At 38.3% G+C, this 17542-nt stretch overlaps 1 protein-coding gene across 1 annotated transcript; it reads right to left on the bottom strand.

Annotated features, from left to right (window-relative positions):
- Positions 1 to 832: 832 nt before the first annotated feature.
- LOC121325723 (AFG3-like protein 1) lies at positions 833 to 16888 on the bottom strand. The gene is made up of 17 exons (XM_041268614.1): positions 16017 to 16888; positions 15284 to 15371; positions 14889 to 14957; positions 13882 to 14009; positions 12759 to 12908; positions 12075 to 12149; positions 10957 to 11081; positions 10405 to 10675; positions 9098 to 9235; positions 8683 to 8836; positions 7769 to 7876; positions 6057 to 6182; positions 4947 to 5057; positions 4294 to 4409; positions 3548 to 3748; positions 2970 to 3164; positions 833 to 2194 (listed from the first exon to the last, which is right to left on the bottom strand). Exons 1-17 carry the CDS (start codon positions 16149 to 16151, stop codon positions 1964 to 1966), a joined length of 2421 nt encoding a protein of 806 aa, XP_041124548.1. The 5' UTR covers positions 16152 to 16888; the 3' UTR covers positions 833 to 1963.
- Positions 16889 to 17542: the final 654 nt, after the last annotated feature.

Raw genomic sequence — 17542 nt, 5'->3', positions numbered from 1 at the left:
TTCAAAGTACGCTACCTAGAGAGAAGAGTTAGATTTGTCCAACTTATCAAATAATTAGACCAATTAACTAATTGAGAGCTTGGATGGAATGAAAGCCACACTGCGGCCATCCAGGAACTGAGTTTGACACCCCTGGTCTAAAGTGAAGACACTGAGAAAGACTTCTAGTTGACATGCTTGTCATTGAATTGTGGCACACAGGAGGCAGAGGACAGGGACAGCAAGTAGCACGATTGTTAATAGTCATATTCTGGAACTCTTTAATTCCAATGTGTTTCTGAAAAACAACAACGTACTGTAAGACCAATGAGGTCTTTCAGACAGAAGCAAATACACCCCCCACTCGATATATCGCGGGTGTCGGGGTCCAGTATAAATCCGCTATATATCGAGGGCTGCGATATAGCGAGAGACCCATAGAAAAACAAATAGGCTAACAAAGAAATACTGTACAACCACTCCCTCGTTTTATTGGGTTCGTCAGGGTCTACCTGCTTTTTCTCATTTTTCGTATAAAAAGCAGCACCCCGTTTTAATTTGTACAGCAGAGGGTAATTGCTTCTCACCAACTTCAGTCTCCAATTAATTTTATGAGTCTTCCTCTCCTTTCTCAAATGCAAACCCGCTGCATTGAAATAATCCATTCCCAACAACGTAGGAGGCTTGTTGCTAGGGAGCTGACGTCACTGCCTTCTGGTTTTTGCTAGTGCGTCGCTGCCACAATTGAACACCTCGTTGGCTAAAATAAAAACCATTTCAGCAAGTAGATATTTAATTTGCTTTGTGTTATTGTGCAATACATGTGTATATAATAAGAGTATGATATTAATATTTTGTTTTTAATTGTATAGTATATTGTTGTTTGTGATGTGCAGTACAAAGTAAAACAAACAGTAATTCTAAGTGGCTATGTATACTGCAGCTAAGGCACACGCAGTATACATGGGCAGTAAAAATTGGGAGCCAACTCCAAAACCGAGATACATGTGCATCTGCAGTACAGCGAGGGGCAATATAACGAGGAGTGGGTGTACTACACACTGAGAAAGTTTGCTTATGAAATAAAGTGGTACATTTTCAGTTTTTTTTAGAAATAAAACATAAAAAAGATACACAATTTCATATTAGTGAATGCAAAAAAAAAAAAATTCAGAAAATGGAAATAAAACATTACAATATATTGATTGTGATTTATAAAGGATTTTTAAGAGTCTAAATGCAGCTTTGTATATTGAATATTTAATGTTCTTATTTATGTTTGAGAATATTACATTTGTCCACATACAACTGAAATAAAATGTAGTCATTTAAACATAATTGATAAACACTGCATTTAAATATATCATTCTTTATCTGACTACTTAAAAAAAACAAAAAAAAACAAAAAAGATTAAAAGTCCAGTAATTTAATCTCTCATTATGTGGTTATTTTGCAAGACTACCACAAAAGTACATTTGACATCTTGTCATACTTCTGCTATTTACTGCAATTCCTAAGTTGCCTATTTGAACATACGATTGCAGCAGTCTGGTGTATATAAAATACACTCACACGCGACTGTATACCAACAATGCATAGTTCATACACCAAACAGTGCTTTTATTACACAATGGCAATCCATCAGGGGTCATATTAGAAGAGCAATTATAGACTACTTCTCAGGAATCCATTCTAAATCCAAGTTTCTCCAAATGCTTTCCAAGAAAGGTTATTTTGCATTTCACAACCAGCTGCAACATCCAGAGGTTTGTTAGCATCCTTCAACAAGAATTTCACGTCTGTTGTCTGAAGCTAACAGCAGCCAGTTGCTCGCGTTTATCTGTGCTCATGAAAACAAGTGAAAAACTTTAGATGGGGCACTGCCTCCCTAAATGATGACATATGGAACTTAAACGCTCAGTGGTGTGCAATTTCCCAGTGACTGTGTTACTGGCACTGGTTTTAACAAGGCATGGAGTCTAGCTACACGGTCTGCTTCTCCTGTGCCCGCTGTGAGGGCTCCTCCTCCTGGGCTTGGTCCCTCTCCTGGTTCCAGTCCTTCAGCCCTTCTGGCAAGTGGGTATCCTCCTCAAAGCTGCCGGTCCCCTCCACAAACTGTTCATAAGTGGACTTCTCTGCAAAGGGTCGTGGTCCTAGCAACTCCAGCATGTCTGCCTTGTCCAGCACCTCCTTCTCCAGCAGTCGCACCCCCACCTGCCAGGACCGAGCAAGCACAACAGTGTCATTCCATGAAAATGTCACATCTGGGAAAGTCATCAATAGCAAACTACTGGCAAGCTTTTACGATGATCAACTTCTGGTTTGTTAGGATAGACCCATCACCACACACATGTTGGAATAAAATGTCACAATAGGGCTTTAACTTTACATGACTATTAAACTTGTAGCTACACTTATAGCTGTTATTGTTAATACAAAAGGGTTAACTGAATTCTGGCTTACACAGTGTGAAGCACGGATTTACTGTATTTGTGGATCAACTTTGACAGCACCGATACCAATTATCTGTTTTCTCCCATCATTCTAGTTATTTAGAAGATACAACCCAAAAGTTACCCGTCACAGGTAAAATATATAGGCTGCTGTTTAAGTTAATTTGACAGTACAGAGTAATAAAATTTCTTGCTATGTGTTATTCAGTACTTCAGCTACATCCACATGTATAACCTGCATCTGCAAACTGTGTTTGTACCGACATGTTATTTCAATTAAAGAAATTACAGGGCTGTGCATCCTCTCTGCTTTGTATGTTTACATCAATTCTTATATTGCTATTAAATGTCACAAAATCCATACTCAAGCCATCACAGACGTGTTAGTGCAATGGTTAAGTGCAGTTGATTTCTTCATAAATTATTTCAATAGAATAGCATTCCTTAAACTGAAAAAGTTTCCACAGCCATCAAGGGAGCAACTGAAGGAGACGACCCAAGCTATTTTCCTTATTCACTGTGAAGCCATTTCTCACCTTTTCAACAAGGTCCCGTTTCTCCAGGAGCAGTTCCATTGTCCGTTCGTAGGCCGTGTTGATGAGGCTGCGGACCTCCTCATCAATGATCTGCGCCGTGGCCTCACTGTAGGGCTTCTCCATCACCATCTCACCCTGCCGGGGAAGGTCAAAAGACACCTGGCCCAGCTTCTCACTCATACCGAACTGGACAATCTGCATGAAGAAGAAAACAAAATCATGCTTTTGTAGCCAATCTTCAAAAAAAAAAAAATTAATTACTGCACACTTTCTACAGTATACAATTTAAGGGGGTTGCTTTCAAATCTTTGTAACTTATGCTGAGTAAGCCTCTGCTTAAGAATACAACACTATTACTTAAACAGCCTCACTTAACTGAAAAGAAACACAAGTTAAAACAGAAAAGCAAAGCAGATTTAAACATATTAAAAGAGCAAAGTGAGTAAATATACTCCTGAAAATTCAATTCAAAATTTAAAATGTTTAAACTCTAAACTATTAAAACACCCCTACCTTGCACTTTGTTTTACCACTGGGTCTAGGGAGTAATGTTTCTTTAAAGGGGGCGCTGGAGATACCTGTGCATAGGAGCTCTGTGTAACCTTCTTCAGATCATCCTGAGCGCCGGTGGTGATTTTTCCAAAGAAGATCTGTTCTGCCACACGGCCCCCCAGCATCATGCACATGCGGTCAAACAGCTGCTCCTGTGTGTACAGGTACTGCTCTTTCGGGAGGTACTGAGCATAGCCCAGGCCTTTCCCCCGAGGAATGATAGACACCTATGTGAGCAACAAAGTAAACCGTCTTAATTAACATGGAATCTTTCACTATCGAGGTCTGTCATCCACATTCTATCAATATTTTCAAACTGCTATTTAATGACTAGCTCTGTGCGTCTATAATGTCAATCTGAACGATGTATCACTGTAGCTTTTAATTCTACTTGAGACGGTTCCATTATGCACGGGTATCAAATTGAAATGTCGTGCCACTGCACTTCCGACTTATACATTTATTTTTAAATGTTGGCTATTTGGGGATACCATTTATATTTAGTAACAGAGTGGTTTGAATGGGGTAAAAACAGACAAGAAATGTCCCATCCATAGGCACCAGCAGGAGTGATTTACAGTAATAAGGATTGAGTTACAGGGCAATTATAGTCATATGGTCAATACTGCATTATTTATAATATTTATTGCCTATTTCAGTAGTTTGCTGCCAGGCAATTTCATTACCGATGAATGGAGGGCTTGTTATTTTCCCCTGATATTTAACGAGAGCAGGTTAATGCCCAAACTCCCTGGACTCTCCTGTATCCCACCTTGAGCAGAGGGTCAGCGTGCTCTAGGAACCAGCCCACAATGGCGTGACCGGCTTCATGATATGCCACTGTCTTCTTCTCTGCTGGCTGAAGGACCTGGGTCTTTTTCTCCAGACCTGAAAAAGAAAAAAATACAACCTGGCTTGACAGCACCCAAATAAAATACCAAGCAGGAATTTATGTAATGTAATGTTGCACCATTCAGAACCAGACTGTACAGATATATCTGACTTAGAGCCAGACTGCTGCTCCACTCACAGATATATAAACAAATGTGTCAGGGTGAAATGTAAATGAGTATCCTAGCTCGTGTATTGTGCTATTGCTGTTCAAGCACTGATACACCTATAAGGTCTTGAAATGTTTTTTCTTGGATTTAGAAGACAGAATGCCAGTGTGGTCTGATGAAAAGACCAAGAGCCAGGAACCTGACAGACCCACTGCGAGACACTGTGCTTCACTCCTTTAAAAAGGCACTGAGTTTATTTTCTATTGGAAAAGATTATTAGTTTTCCCGCAAGCTCCATTGCTATAATTAGACATTGGAATTAATAGGATGCAACATGTTTCCATCAGGCTTATCCTCCCCAGGCTCATTGCTGGGAACCCCAGTGCGCGGCTTTGAGCAGATGGACTGCAGTCAGGTTCCTTACCTCCAATGACACGCTCGATCGCCTGTTCAAAGTGCTTTTCAATAATGAATTGATTTAAATGCCTGGCAGCAATAAGTGCAGATTCATTGCACACGTTAGCAATATCAGCTCCTAAAGAAAGGAAGAACATTTGTTAAACATTCAATTACTAGACACTTAACTAAAAAAAAAAAAAAACAGCTCCATCCCGTCTTCTATAATCACCCCTCCCTGTGCTAAGATTTGCAGTGTTGTGTTGTTCATCATTAACACTCAATCATAAATTCTGATACATACTAGCCTTCATTACTAACAAGGGCCTTAACTCATACAAAAATAGCTTCCAGATTCAAAAACCCTCTAGAAGTTGTGCTAAACTGTTTTTGTACCAAATTCCATCACAATGAATTAACTCATATCCTGCCACTGACTTTTGTGCAGTTGTCGACAAGCAAAACATGAATTACTTCAGGGTTGAAAACATGCATACAAAAAGCGAAAACAAATTACAAAAACAGTTCACATCTTATAATGATGTACTGAACATACACTATATCTAGGCATTTAATGAAACAGACAAGGGATTTGCTGTGCTTTGTTGATTCAGGTCAAATAAATGTACACAGAAATGTTAAGTAAATTCTTACATCTGTGGAAGGGTGCTCTTGGTTGTTCAAAAATGAGTTATAATCTAAACCCAAATGTTTAAAATATTCATTTAAAAAACTAACATGGATAATACACTTTTTTTTCCTTCTTGGTACATGGGAATGACAGGTGAATGGTTCCTCCATTTTCAGTACCATGTACTGTATTGTATTTTTACAGATTCTGATTCTATGTTAACATGTGACAGACAGAAACAGACAAGCGGCTCTATAGTCATATGTAAAACACTAAACTGTGAAATACAGATGCCTGTGGATAACAACGAGAACATCTAGCTTGAAGTTTTAGATTCAAATTGCAGCAGATGTGAGAATATAAAAAAAGTCTCAGATAACAGGGAAAACAGGATTTTTGTAATGTTGGAAGAAAATAAACAATAAAACGGCTGATCTAATAAAAATAAAAAAAACATCCATTATAATCCTGAATTTATCATAAACTACTTTTCCCAGGACAACTCACCAGTGAATCCGGGCGTGAGAGCAGCTAGTTTCCTGGCCAAAGCATCTTTCCCGATACTAGCATCCAACTTCAAGGGACGTAAATGCACTTTGAAGATGGAAGCTCTCCCTTTGATATCAGGTGGACCTGTTTAGGAGTATGACACACTTTAAATCTCTAGACTCCTTGCCAGGATTTTAAAAGCACTTACCTCATCTGCTGATCAATACTAAAGCTAATAAAGTACAGAATCAGGAATTAAAATGCTGGTATATCATTAAAGCAATACAGAACACAATCCTTTTTTATCACATACCTTTACCTATTATTACTTCGTTATGCGGTCTTCTTTATCGTTTAGCCAGAAGAAATTCTTGAGAAAAATCAGAATCTGCATAGGGATACAGACATACACGGCAGCCTAGCTTTACCGCATTCTTTAAAGGATTATGCAACTGCCTCAGATAAACAGCTTACTGGAAAATACCATGCAAGCCGTGATAATAAAACAAATTCATTGTTATGTAATGTGTTAAATCAAGGAGAGAGCTTTCTATATTGGTCACAGTTTCTAAGAGATTCTATTACCCCTAAAGCCTTTATAATGCCGTTTGATAATCCTATTCTGAACTGCATCTGGGTCCCAAGAATAGACACTGGTGTAATAAAATAACAGTCTCTACTCTAGGGCAAGCAAATAAATGAACCATCAGTCAAAGGTCAGGGTTACTGAGGAAGGCATTAACAGGAAAGTGCTTTAAAACATTTATTCCCGCTGTTAATTATAGTAACTACTTTTCTGACTGGAAAAAAAAAAACTGATAATTTTGATAATACAAAATAAGAAGCATTATGACTTAATTGTTTTGTAAAATGAGTATTTGTTTTGATAAGAACCCCCTTTTGCCTGCAGGACCCAACATCCCTCTGCAGTGGATGTCAATACCATCAAGATACTGTTCTTTTGCACAACCAGTACATGATTGGCGAACCTTAAACCCAGCTTGTCACATAATAAGAAAACTGCACTTCTTGGAAAGCCTTTCTACTTTCTTTCCTTCATCATTTCTTAACTGGTCATTAGAGCCTGTTCACTATGCATGACCATTATGATTATTGCAGAATATTGACAGAGGGTCATTTCCTGCCAGATGGTCAACAAACTAATTGGAATTACCGACCACTTTATCAGACTAAAGCAGGGCTGTCAAGCTAAGGGCAGTCTAAACGTCAAAAGGCTGAAGCTATAATGTGAATTGGTGGGTAAAGACATAAAGAGCACAAAGGCACCACCATGTATGCCTTATTATATAAATAGACATAAGACAGTGACTGTGATAAACTGACTGGCCATAACCCAGATATTCATACATATCCCCAATGAAGTATATAAATAACACACACAAAAAAAATAATGACAAGAATGCAGTTCTCCTTTGGCATGACCTACTTAGGTAATATATTCAAATACTTTTTATAACAAATGTGCACGCAAGCTCTCAAGCAATCCAGGTGAGCACTTCCTAAAATGTGGCTTTCATACGCTCTTGTGCTAAATGTCCATGCCAAGTTTCATTACAAGTGAATGAACATTTATCTAGATATATAGGTGGAAGTGTGGCATGCTCAATATCCCCATGACCTGGGATATGCATTCCCCGCTGTGGACTGCGTGTTTTGTCCCATCATCATTTTTGTCTCATTGCCTCTCAAGCAGCTGCTATACAGTTTACCTATATAAATCTGTCGGTCAAAGCGTCCCGGTCTCATCAGGGCTGGATCCAGGATGTCAGGTCGATTGGTTCCAGCTAGAACCACAACATTTGTGCTGGTGTTGAAACCTGGAAACACGTTGAAACATGAAATGGTTAGATATTGAAAAAAAGTTAACATCAGTATTACAAAAAGAGTACTGTTTTAATAGTCCTCATGTTCATTCGTATTGGCGCAATCTTCCAATATGGACCTAGGGAGATTCCAATGTGTCTTTTGCAACAAGGTGAAGTGGTGAGGTGGTATTTAATAAAAAATAAAAAACAAAGAATCCTACCTATACTGTGTGTTGAAAAACACCTGCAAAAGTTTATCTGTGTGAACAAACAACCACCAAAATGTAATGTAAAATGTTGTTTTACTTCCCTAAGCTAAACAGAGCTAATATTTGTCATTACTTTCATGTGATTGGAGTTTTTTTTTTTTTTTTGTTTCATTACCCCCCCCCCCCCCCCCCCCCCCCCCATATATATATTTTTTTGGTGTTTAAGTTTTACATTTAACAAAGTACATTTAAAAAATAAAATCACGTCTATTTTTTTTTAGAGTTAACCTTTGGGAATTTCTAGTAACACATGCACCTAAATTAAAATTTAAATTCACACAAGTAAATTTGTACTTGGATATGCGACCAAATTAGTTCCACTGTGGAGACCTGTTGTTGTGTTGTTTTGTTTCCGATTTAGTTCCTGAGAAGAATAGTAAAAAGAGACCCGGGTAGCGTTGGGTAATTTAAAACCCGGGTTTTAGGGTACCCGTGCCAACCTCTATATATTTTAGTATACCGATTATGTAACACTCATACAGCATGAGCATTCTCTTACTTCTCCTACATCTGTACCTTGCCCCATTAGGCAAACTATTGTCAACCTACCATCCATCTCCACCAGTAGCTGGTTCAGAGTGTTCTCCTGCTCACTCTGCCCCCCGAAGTTTCCCCTCCCTCTCTTCCTCCCCACCGCATCAATCTCATCAATAAACAGGATGCATGGAGCGTTCTTACGGGCCATCGTAAACATGTCTCTCACCTAGCAATGGAAGGAACAATTTAACAGAGTTCTAACCAAGGTTTTAAAATCAATGTACTTATATCTTATCTTTACAAGCAATATTATCACTGGTACGTTACCTCTTTTCTTCTTTTAAAGGTATTTTTATAAAGTCTACTTTCTGTAAAGCTTAATTTATAAACCCATACATTAATATCTACACAATATAGCAGGAATAATCCAAAGTGGTTGCCTAAAATGATGCTTTAGCTCTTAAACAACTAAAATCGGGTCACTCACTCTGGCTGGCCCAACACCAACAAACATCTCAAGGAATTCTGAGCCGTTGATAGTGATGAAGGGGACGTTGGCCTCTCCGGCCGTCGCTTTGGCCAGGAGAGTCTTTCCTGTTCCAGGAGGACCCAAGAGGATAGCTCCCTGGGAAACAAAAAATAAGTTAAAAAAAAACATCTAAAGAAAAACACATATATCAACTTTATCTCTCGGTTTTAAATATGGTTTCACACCGCATGCTACCCTTGCACTATGCCCGTCAAATATGTTTATGACCACGCTGTTTTGTTTGGTTGTTAAGTTTAAGCAGCCCTTAACTGAAATTATTTTGTGTGTTTGTGTATGAGCATTTTATTTCAATCTTGTAGGTATGTTAAGTTAATTTCTCCCTGTCTTCCCAAAGTACTTTATACTTCACCTCATTATGATATAAGCTAGTTATGGTTATGTGTTATTCATGACCATGGCCGGTGTATATGCATGTTAGTAAATACATTTTGTAAGCATCAGTGGATATCTTCTGTTAACCAACATGGTCCCTTCATACCCTGGCATTCAGCTATCAGATGTCCAGGCAGTCCCACCACAATTGACCAAACTGCACACTATTGACAACCCCTCAGTCCACTTCCAGGACTGATCAGTCGTGAACTAGCAGAGACCTGGGGAAAAAGCCCGACTTGGATGCCAGAGTAAAGGAATTCTCTAAGGCACAGCCACCTTGGCGCACATCTCGAATGCTAATGCAGCTCATTTACATTTCACTATCCTTCTCAAAGCAAGTGAAGTCACAGCTGTCAATATTACAAGTGATCTTATGAACTGGTTACAGGCTGGAGGCAGAGACACCCACCTCCATATTTCTGGGGAAAGGCAGTAGGATCTGTTTACAAAACTGATGAAGTACAAATACACCTGCATCATGTTTTTCACTTTTAGAAACATTACGTTAACTTCTACTTAGTTCACCCTACCCCCCCCAATCAAACAGAAATGATGTCACACCGTATCTATTTCTTTATCCAAACGTAATATTCAACAAATCTTAATTCAACAAACGTATATAAGTGTTGGTTTTAGAAGTAAAATACTGTGGATTTGACATGTTACGTGCATTAAAAATGACATACATGGAACGGATCTGGTGTACAAAGACCTTTAGTCTGAGTGATCAAGACTAACCAGCTACTCATATGATGCAGTGTCAGAAACTATACCATAGCTGAAAGTTAAAAGCAACTTGAATGTTACCAGAAGAAAAGCTTAACGACTAGTTATGCAACAGTACTGTGTCACTTGAATGGTCGTTGTACCTTTGGGATTTTTGCCCCGAGGTCCTGATACTGTTTGGGGTTCTTCAAGAAATTGACGAACTCCATGATCTCCACCTTGGCCTCCTCGCAGCCCGCCACGTCCTTGAACTTCACATTGATGTTGTCCTTCATCATCTTGGCCGGGGACTCGCTCATGCTGAACAGCCCGCCCCCTCGACCCCCGCGACCCCCTCCCATTGGCCCCCGCCGCAGAGTGAAGAGGAGGAAGCCTATCAGCAGAAGTGTGGGGATGATGCTCATCATAAAAGAACTGGAAAAGATCAATAAAGAATAAAATCTGTGCTTGCACTTTCTTTGGTCCTTTCATCTGGAGCATTAAATTGTCCCCGCCCCTTTCAATGTATTCTTTACTGTAACCAATCGGCTGCTTCCCCGATTGACTGGCATGCTTTGCAGAAAGTAAAATGCTTGGTTAAATGAGCTAGGAAGTAAAATAGACTACTGTCCCATCAACTGCATTTACTACGGTATACTTGACAAGATCACAAATGAATCCATCATGCAAGGGGTATCCTTTCCAGCAGCACTCACCCATCACTCTCTGTGCTGTACACCACTGCCACCTTGTGCGAAGACTCGATTCCCATCTCCAGCTGAGCCGTTTCCAGGTTCCTCTCGAAAGTGTCCACGCTACCAATGTTGAACCAGACATAACTCTGGAATCAGATTACCCAACAATTCACAAAGATTAAAAAACAGTTCCTATTACTGGTGCTGTGAGCTTTTTTAAGCCTTTGTTGTTAGTTTAACCATTATTATTGCCTGTTTTAGCCAGTGTGAGATGGTGTTAAACAAAAATAGATATGGGTTTAAACAAACATTGGTAAAAGAGCATCCTCTAGGCACTACTCAGTGGTACTGCAGTCAAGGTGAATACAATGCTAATTAAGATTTAATAACAGAACTCTAGAAACAAATCTAGAAACACACATGCGATAAATATGTCAGTGAGATATATCATCTGCCATGGCTATCAATACAATGTTAGAGCTAACAGTTACATGAAAACTTAGAACACAATTATCTACTGTATAATCGACTGTACATCCACCATATGCGTATGCAAAAAAGTGTGACATGAGGACAGAAATATGCCATATAATAATAATAATAATAATAATAATAATAATAATAATAATAATAATATATTTATTTTATATAGCGCCTTTAATAGTGGACCACCATCACAAAACACTTTACAGAGGTAGGCTGTGAACTGTGCATTATATGCAGAGTCACATACAATAGGACACTGATTTAACATCTCATCCGCAGGATGGAGCACAAGGAGGTTAAGTGACTTGCTCAGGGTCACACAGTGGCAGAGGTGGGATACCATTAGGTTCTATACAATAAATTGTACTAAACAATCAAACAGTTCTCTGGATAGATCTAGGCAGCAGATACTATGTCTCTCATTTCACAGATACTGTGTTTTACCCTGGGTGTGAAGTAATACCGCTCAACCATTACCACTTAGAGGGTACTGTAAGTGTTCTATAGAAGCACAGAACACGACAGACTGCAGGAAGATAACGCTGCTGCGAGGACATCTAGTGGTAAATGAGTGCTGTGTCTGTCCTGCTTATTTGAACATGTACCGTCACAAAAGTTTAATTCAGTGTCTATATCAATATTCAGTGTCTTACCGCTTCTGACGAGTTCATTCCAGAGGCAGAAATAACACGCACATACTGTTTATTTACAACTTCCAAGCGGTCCACCTAAACAGGAAAACAATTCATTTCAAAGCAAAAAAGTTAAAAGGAGCAAAATATGAAAAGTTTAAGTTTCACACACAAACCAGGGATGGAAATACGACTCCCATTGCATAGCAGTTTGACCCACTCCTGGTTTGACAATGAGTTTAATACGACACACCTGAGCTTGTTACAAATACACTGTTACAAATACAAGCTTGTATTAAAACCTGGAACGGGTGAAACTGCTACACAGTACAATGCTTATTTCCATCCCTGCAAACATAAAAGTAGCAGCTCAAACTGATCCCATTATAGTATTTATCAATTTGTTCCTTTCAAAAATGATACATAATATATGATGAAAACAGATAGTGTGTATGAAGGAAGATGCAAAATAATAATATGACATACCATCACAAATTTTCTACTTAACAGTAACGAATAGCCATACAAGGGAGACAAACAATAAAAAACATGAGAACTTTAAAATTGTATCATTTTTAAATACCTGTATCACAATTTTAAATACTTTAAATGGATTACCAAGATTTCAAAAATGCTCAATTATCATAGCACTGCACAAGCTTGTACTATATTGTAATTCAACTTGAAAAAAAGCTGTGATCTTACCTGCCCTCTAGCCAGGTAGTTGTGCACAAAGTCTTTCCAGGTGATTTCCTTGCCAGTGTCCCGGAAATAGAAATACATAAATCCAGAGGCAAATCCTGCCACCATTACAGCAACATAGCGGAAATCCTTCTCATCCCAGGGGAGATCGCCCTGGAAAATGAGGCGTATTTAAAATACACAAAGCTACTGAAATGCAATCTCACCAAGACAACCACAAAATAGATATCACACTGGTTTACTGCATCATCAAAAGTACTGCACCTCCGACATAACACTGGGCTGGATTTTACACTGACTGTTTTTCATTTGTGTTCATTTCTGTTTCACTAGTTGAAGTGTCATATCTTATGAAAGAATAAAACTGTAAATTTGAAATGTGTGTAATTACAGGTAGTGTGGTCCAGTGGTTAAAGAAACGGGCTTGTAACCAGCAGATCCCCACTTCAAATCCCAGCTCAGCCACTGACTCACTGTGAGACCCTGAGCAAGTCACTTAACCTCCTTGTGCTCTGTCTTTTGGGCGAGACGTTGTTGTAAGTAACTCGCAGCTGATGCATAGTTCACACACCCTAGTCTCGTATCTTGTAACGCGCTTTGTGATGATGGTCCACTATGAAAGGCTCTATATAAAAATATAAATAAATAAATAAATAAATAAAAGGACTCCAGAGGTTGGTTTCACAGAGTCTCATCACCAGTGATCCTGGACTACCTCTGCTAACATATTTAACCAGAAATGTGGCTTACAATATTGTCCAACCAATTTGCTCTATTGATATTTGTTTTAAAAACTGACGACACTAAATAACGTAGCCTATATTAACATATAAGATTAAGAAAAACATGCACGATTACTGAACATGTGTTTAACTCATAAATGGAAATACATTGTGTACTTATATAAGTCACAAGTTCAACCCAAATGACCTCACAATAAAAACGGGAACAGTTTAACTTGATAAAGGAGAGCCTGAGGAGATTGTATTTTGGCTAATGTTTCTGATGATTTCCAATGATATAGCTAATCAATACGGGAATCTATACTAGACTGAACTTTAACTAATGATAAGCATCAGTTCACAAGAAAAAATAAAATAAATCATCTTAATACAGCAGAACATACCTTTTGCATACGGCCCCACCAGCTAGAATCCTCCTTCTTCTTTCCCCCTTTCTTGCCGCCTCCACCACCCCCTGACCCCCCTCCTCCTCCACCATTGCTCTTTGATCCGAGCTCCTTTGGTTTCACCTCTTAATAAAAACAGATTGCTTAAGTTCACTTGCTGACTACTGTTCACCATTATCATACATAAGTTAGATTACTTGATACTAGTTCCAAATATGTGAATTCACAACCCACATATAAAAATTATTACTTGTGACAATATTGGTCAAAAGGCAGGGTCTACATGGACTGTTTTATGAAAAAGTTGGAAGGTGGTCCAAGTTGGAACTAGTAATATTGCACTTTAATCAACATGATTTCTAACAACACATAAGTATATCAGTCTTATATGCTACAAGGGGAATGTCCAATACATGCAAAATCTGCACATGCACTCTTCTTAATGGGCCAATTAAGGAGTCACTTACACAAATGTTTTGCAACTGTGAGACCAAAAAAAAAGACACTTCTCAATTATTCTAACCAAAAAGCTTGTCTCTATACAGGGAGTGTAAAATATAGTGCTTGTCATTACAGTTTTAGTAACCATCTGCAATACACATGCTCTCGTTAATAATAGCATAGATCCCCTTTTTGTTCTGATGAAGCTCATTTGATTCTAGATGCAGAATCCTACACTACACAGCTACAATCTTCTGCACCTCCTGAAACAAAATCCCTTCCTGTCAGTCAGTCCGTCCGTCACCCCCTCCCAGTAAACTTAGAAACTGAAATAGGTTTCACTAGGCTAAAACGTCATACATGTATAAAAAAAGGTTTAGATGCACAATAGAGGTGTACCCAAATCCTTGGCATGTATGGCACTGAATATCATTAAAATATTTCATATATATTACATCATATAAAATGTAACTTAACAAAAGACAGTCACTGATTTAAGTGTCCACGATATCGCAGGTAATACAGTTTATGTGAACAATTCCATAACAGCCTCTTACTTTTACCTTTTGATTCACTGGCTGATCCTTTTGGTTCTGGAGGTTTTTCATTATTTGGAAAATACTTGTCAAAACCTAGAATAAAAAAAAAAAAAAAACAATAGAGATTTTCACCATTTTGCAAAAAGAAAATTTGAACATTTTGAAGAAAATCTCCTCAGGCTCTCCTTTATCAAGTTAAACAGTTTCACTTTTTTTCTTTTAATTACTAGGGAAAAGGTCACAGGCAAGTGAGTACTCCACAATCCTGGACTGAACACTTGTTGGACCTCTGCTGGGAGTTACAGTAGGATGAGAGACTGCCAAATTTAACAAGCATGTGACCTGAGCCAGATTCAAACCTATTCCAGCATAAATGAAAGGCATGAGAGAACAGTGAATTGTTTGAAAGTGAGTCTTACCTTTGGGTGGTTTAGAGCAAAGCCACTGGTAGCAGGATGACACTTTTTCATGATGTCCAGCACTCTGGCTTCCGTTTAGAGTAAAACACTGAATAAAACAAAACAAACAAACAAACAAACAACAGGAATATTTGTTTGGTATTGCACAGTATGTTGGAAATATATCTTACTAAAAATAATCTTTCAATAAATATTAGTAAACTTAACTTAAAAACTGGTTTAGTATTGAGAAAATGAAGAAACAAATACACAATTCGCTATCTGTGACCATGTTGCCCAACAGTAAATAAACTATATTTGGGATATACAGCAGTACACTGTACTATACTTTCCTATACAATGCTGTACTTGTACACACTCCAATCAATACCCCTACACACCGGCAGGCTGAGTAACACATACGGGATTTGACAGCTTGTTCAGTTACATCAAGTTTAATCCTCACAAGAAAACATTGCTTTACAATATTAAACAAATACATCTACACGTACTCCCCCATTCTATCTAATTAATTATTGACATCTAAACGTGTAGACAGTGTAGCCCCGTGTCCCGATTCATCCGTGTCTTAAAGTTATTATAGCACTGCAACTGGGTCATACTGTTACATCACTTTTATTTTTTCATAAATTTCTACAACATAAAAATCACCATCACACCACAGTCACTTGTTATCTCACACTTGTAGCACCACGTTTATTAAAATTTAAAACTGCCGCTAACACAACCTTACCCTGACAGTGCTACTTCTGTAGCCGGGAGCGGAACATGCTTGAGTGGCTGCTGCCCTACGACTTGTGCTCCAGACTCTCAACGCCAGTCGCATGGACCCTGCAGCCATCGAGAGCAGCCCCTGCTTGTGAGCCATTATCCCGGTACTGCTAGGCTTGTGGCTTCTTTCTCAAAATATTTCGCCTGGTGAACACCTTCGCTTTTGGTCATGTAATACACAAGCCAATACCACTCGCTCAATGTCACAGTATAGAGAGATAGAGCTGACCCGCTCACTACCTGAATCAAACTGGTACGTTAACTAGCTTGACACCATTTTACAAAAGCTACGTACATATAGTATGCATTGCACAGAGATAATAATTATGTTTAGGTATGGACGTAATTATTTCATAATTAAAATGTCAATTATTTGAATGTACAGGCGTGTAAGCATCACCGTAGATATCCTTTGAAGGACCCCGTTCCAGGCTTTATTATGAAACCTTATGAAATCGCACTGTTGCCAGGTTCGGAATTGGGCTATTTTAAAAACACAGCCGCGGGAAATATTAATGCGTCGCGGGTTGACAATGTAATTAGTTTGGCGGTATACCTTGAAGAGATTGAACCGATTTCATGTTTGCAATGTTGTTTGGATACAGTACTTGCATTCGTATTTCAATAAAGAGAACCGCGCTGTAATTCGGTTGCTGGCCTGGCACGAAAGTGGATTTGTCCCTTCAGCTCTTCCATACGAAATTGTTGATAGTGACGTGTGGAAGAGCTGTACAGTGGTTCGTAGTTTGGATCAAATTTATACTACGTATCTTTTCTTACGAAAGCTTATGATTATTTTTTGTTGTATAGGCCTACGTGTTAATAATAATAATCATGCTTTCAGTTTTTTTTTTTTTTTTTTTTTTTTTTTAAGGGCTATTTGGGGCTATTTTTGAAGTGACTTTGGGCTATAAACCCAGTAGAAATCTGGCAACCCGGATTTAGGAGCTAAACTTATTATTATTATTATTTATTATTATTATTATTATTATTATTATGATTTAATCTATGGGATTTCACAAACGCCTATAATTATTTCAACACATAAATGTATTTTTTAATGTGCATTATGTCACGAGGACGACAAATGTGTTATATAACCCATATTTAAAGTTGTTATTTTAATGTGTGTGTGGGTGTGTGTATGTACACACACACACACACACACACACATATATATATATATATATATATATATATATATATATATATATATATAATATATATAAATTTGAGTGGGGTGTAAAACTACAATACTGTGAACACTTGTTAATAAATGCAATGATCAGTGTTGTCGCATGTTATGTGTGTCATTGTCTGTAATGTATCCATAGCAGTGGGATGTTTTACTGTGGATGTGCGGCTGACGTGTGGTTTGCAGAAAATGTCGCATTTGTTTGTGTGGAATCATTAACTAGAAGTTACTACGGGAGAACATTTAGTGCTGATGATTGTGTGCACATGGCTGCCCTGGAGGGCTTATAAATC

Source organism: Polyodon spathula, chromosome 13 (genome assembly GCF_017654505.1).
Source record: "Polyodon spathula isolate WHYD16114869_AA chromosome 13, ASM1765450v1, whole genome shotgun sequence".
In the NCBI taxonomy this organism is placed as follows: domain Eukaryota; kingdom Metazoa; phylum Chordata; class Actinopteri; order Acipenseriformes; family Polyodontidae; genus Polyodon; species Polyodon spathula.
Note: the sequence above shows the minus strand (reverse complement) of the source record. Positions and strands in the feature narration are given on the sequence as shown.

Excerpts from the sequence above, each read along its gene's own strand:
- LOC121325723 (XM_041268614.1), bottom strand. The coding sequence starts at position 16,151 with ATGGCTCACAAGCAGGGGCTGCTCTCGATGGCTGCAGGGTCCATGCGA. Across the intron at positions 11,082-12,074 it reads GAATGAACTCGTCAGAAGCG|AGTTATGTCTGGTTCAACAT; the intron begins GTAAGACACTGA and ends ATCTGATTCCAG. Across the intron at positions 3,165-3,547 it reads CACAGAGCTCCTATGCACAG|ATTGTCCAGTTCGGTATGAG; the intron begins GTATCTCCAGCG and ends TTCTTCATGCAG.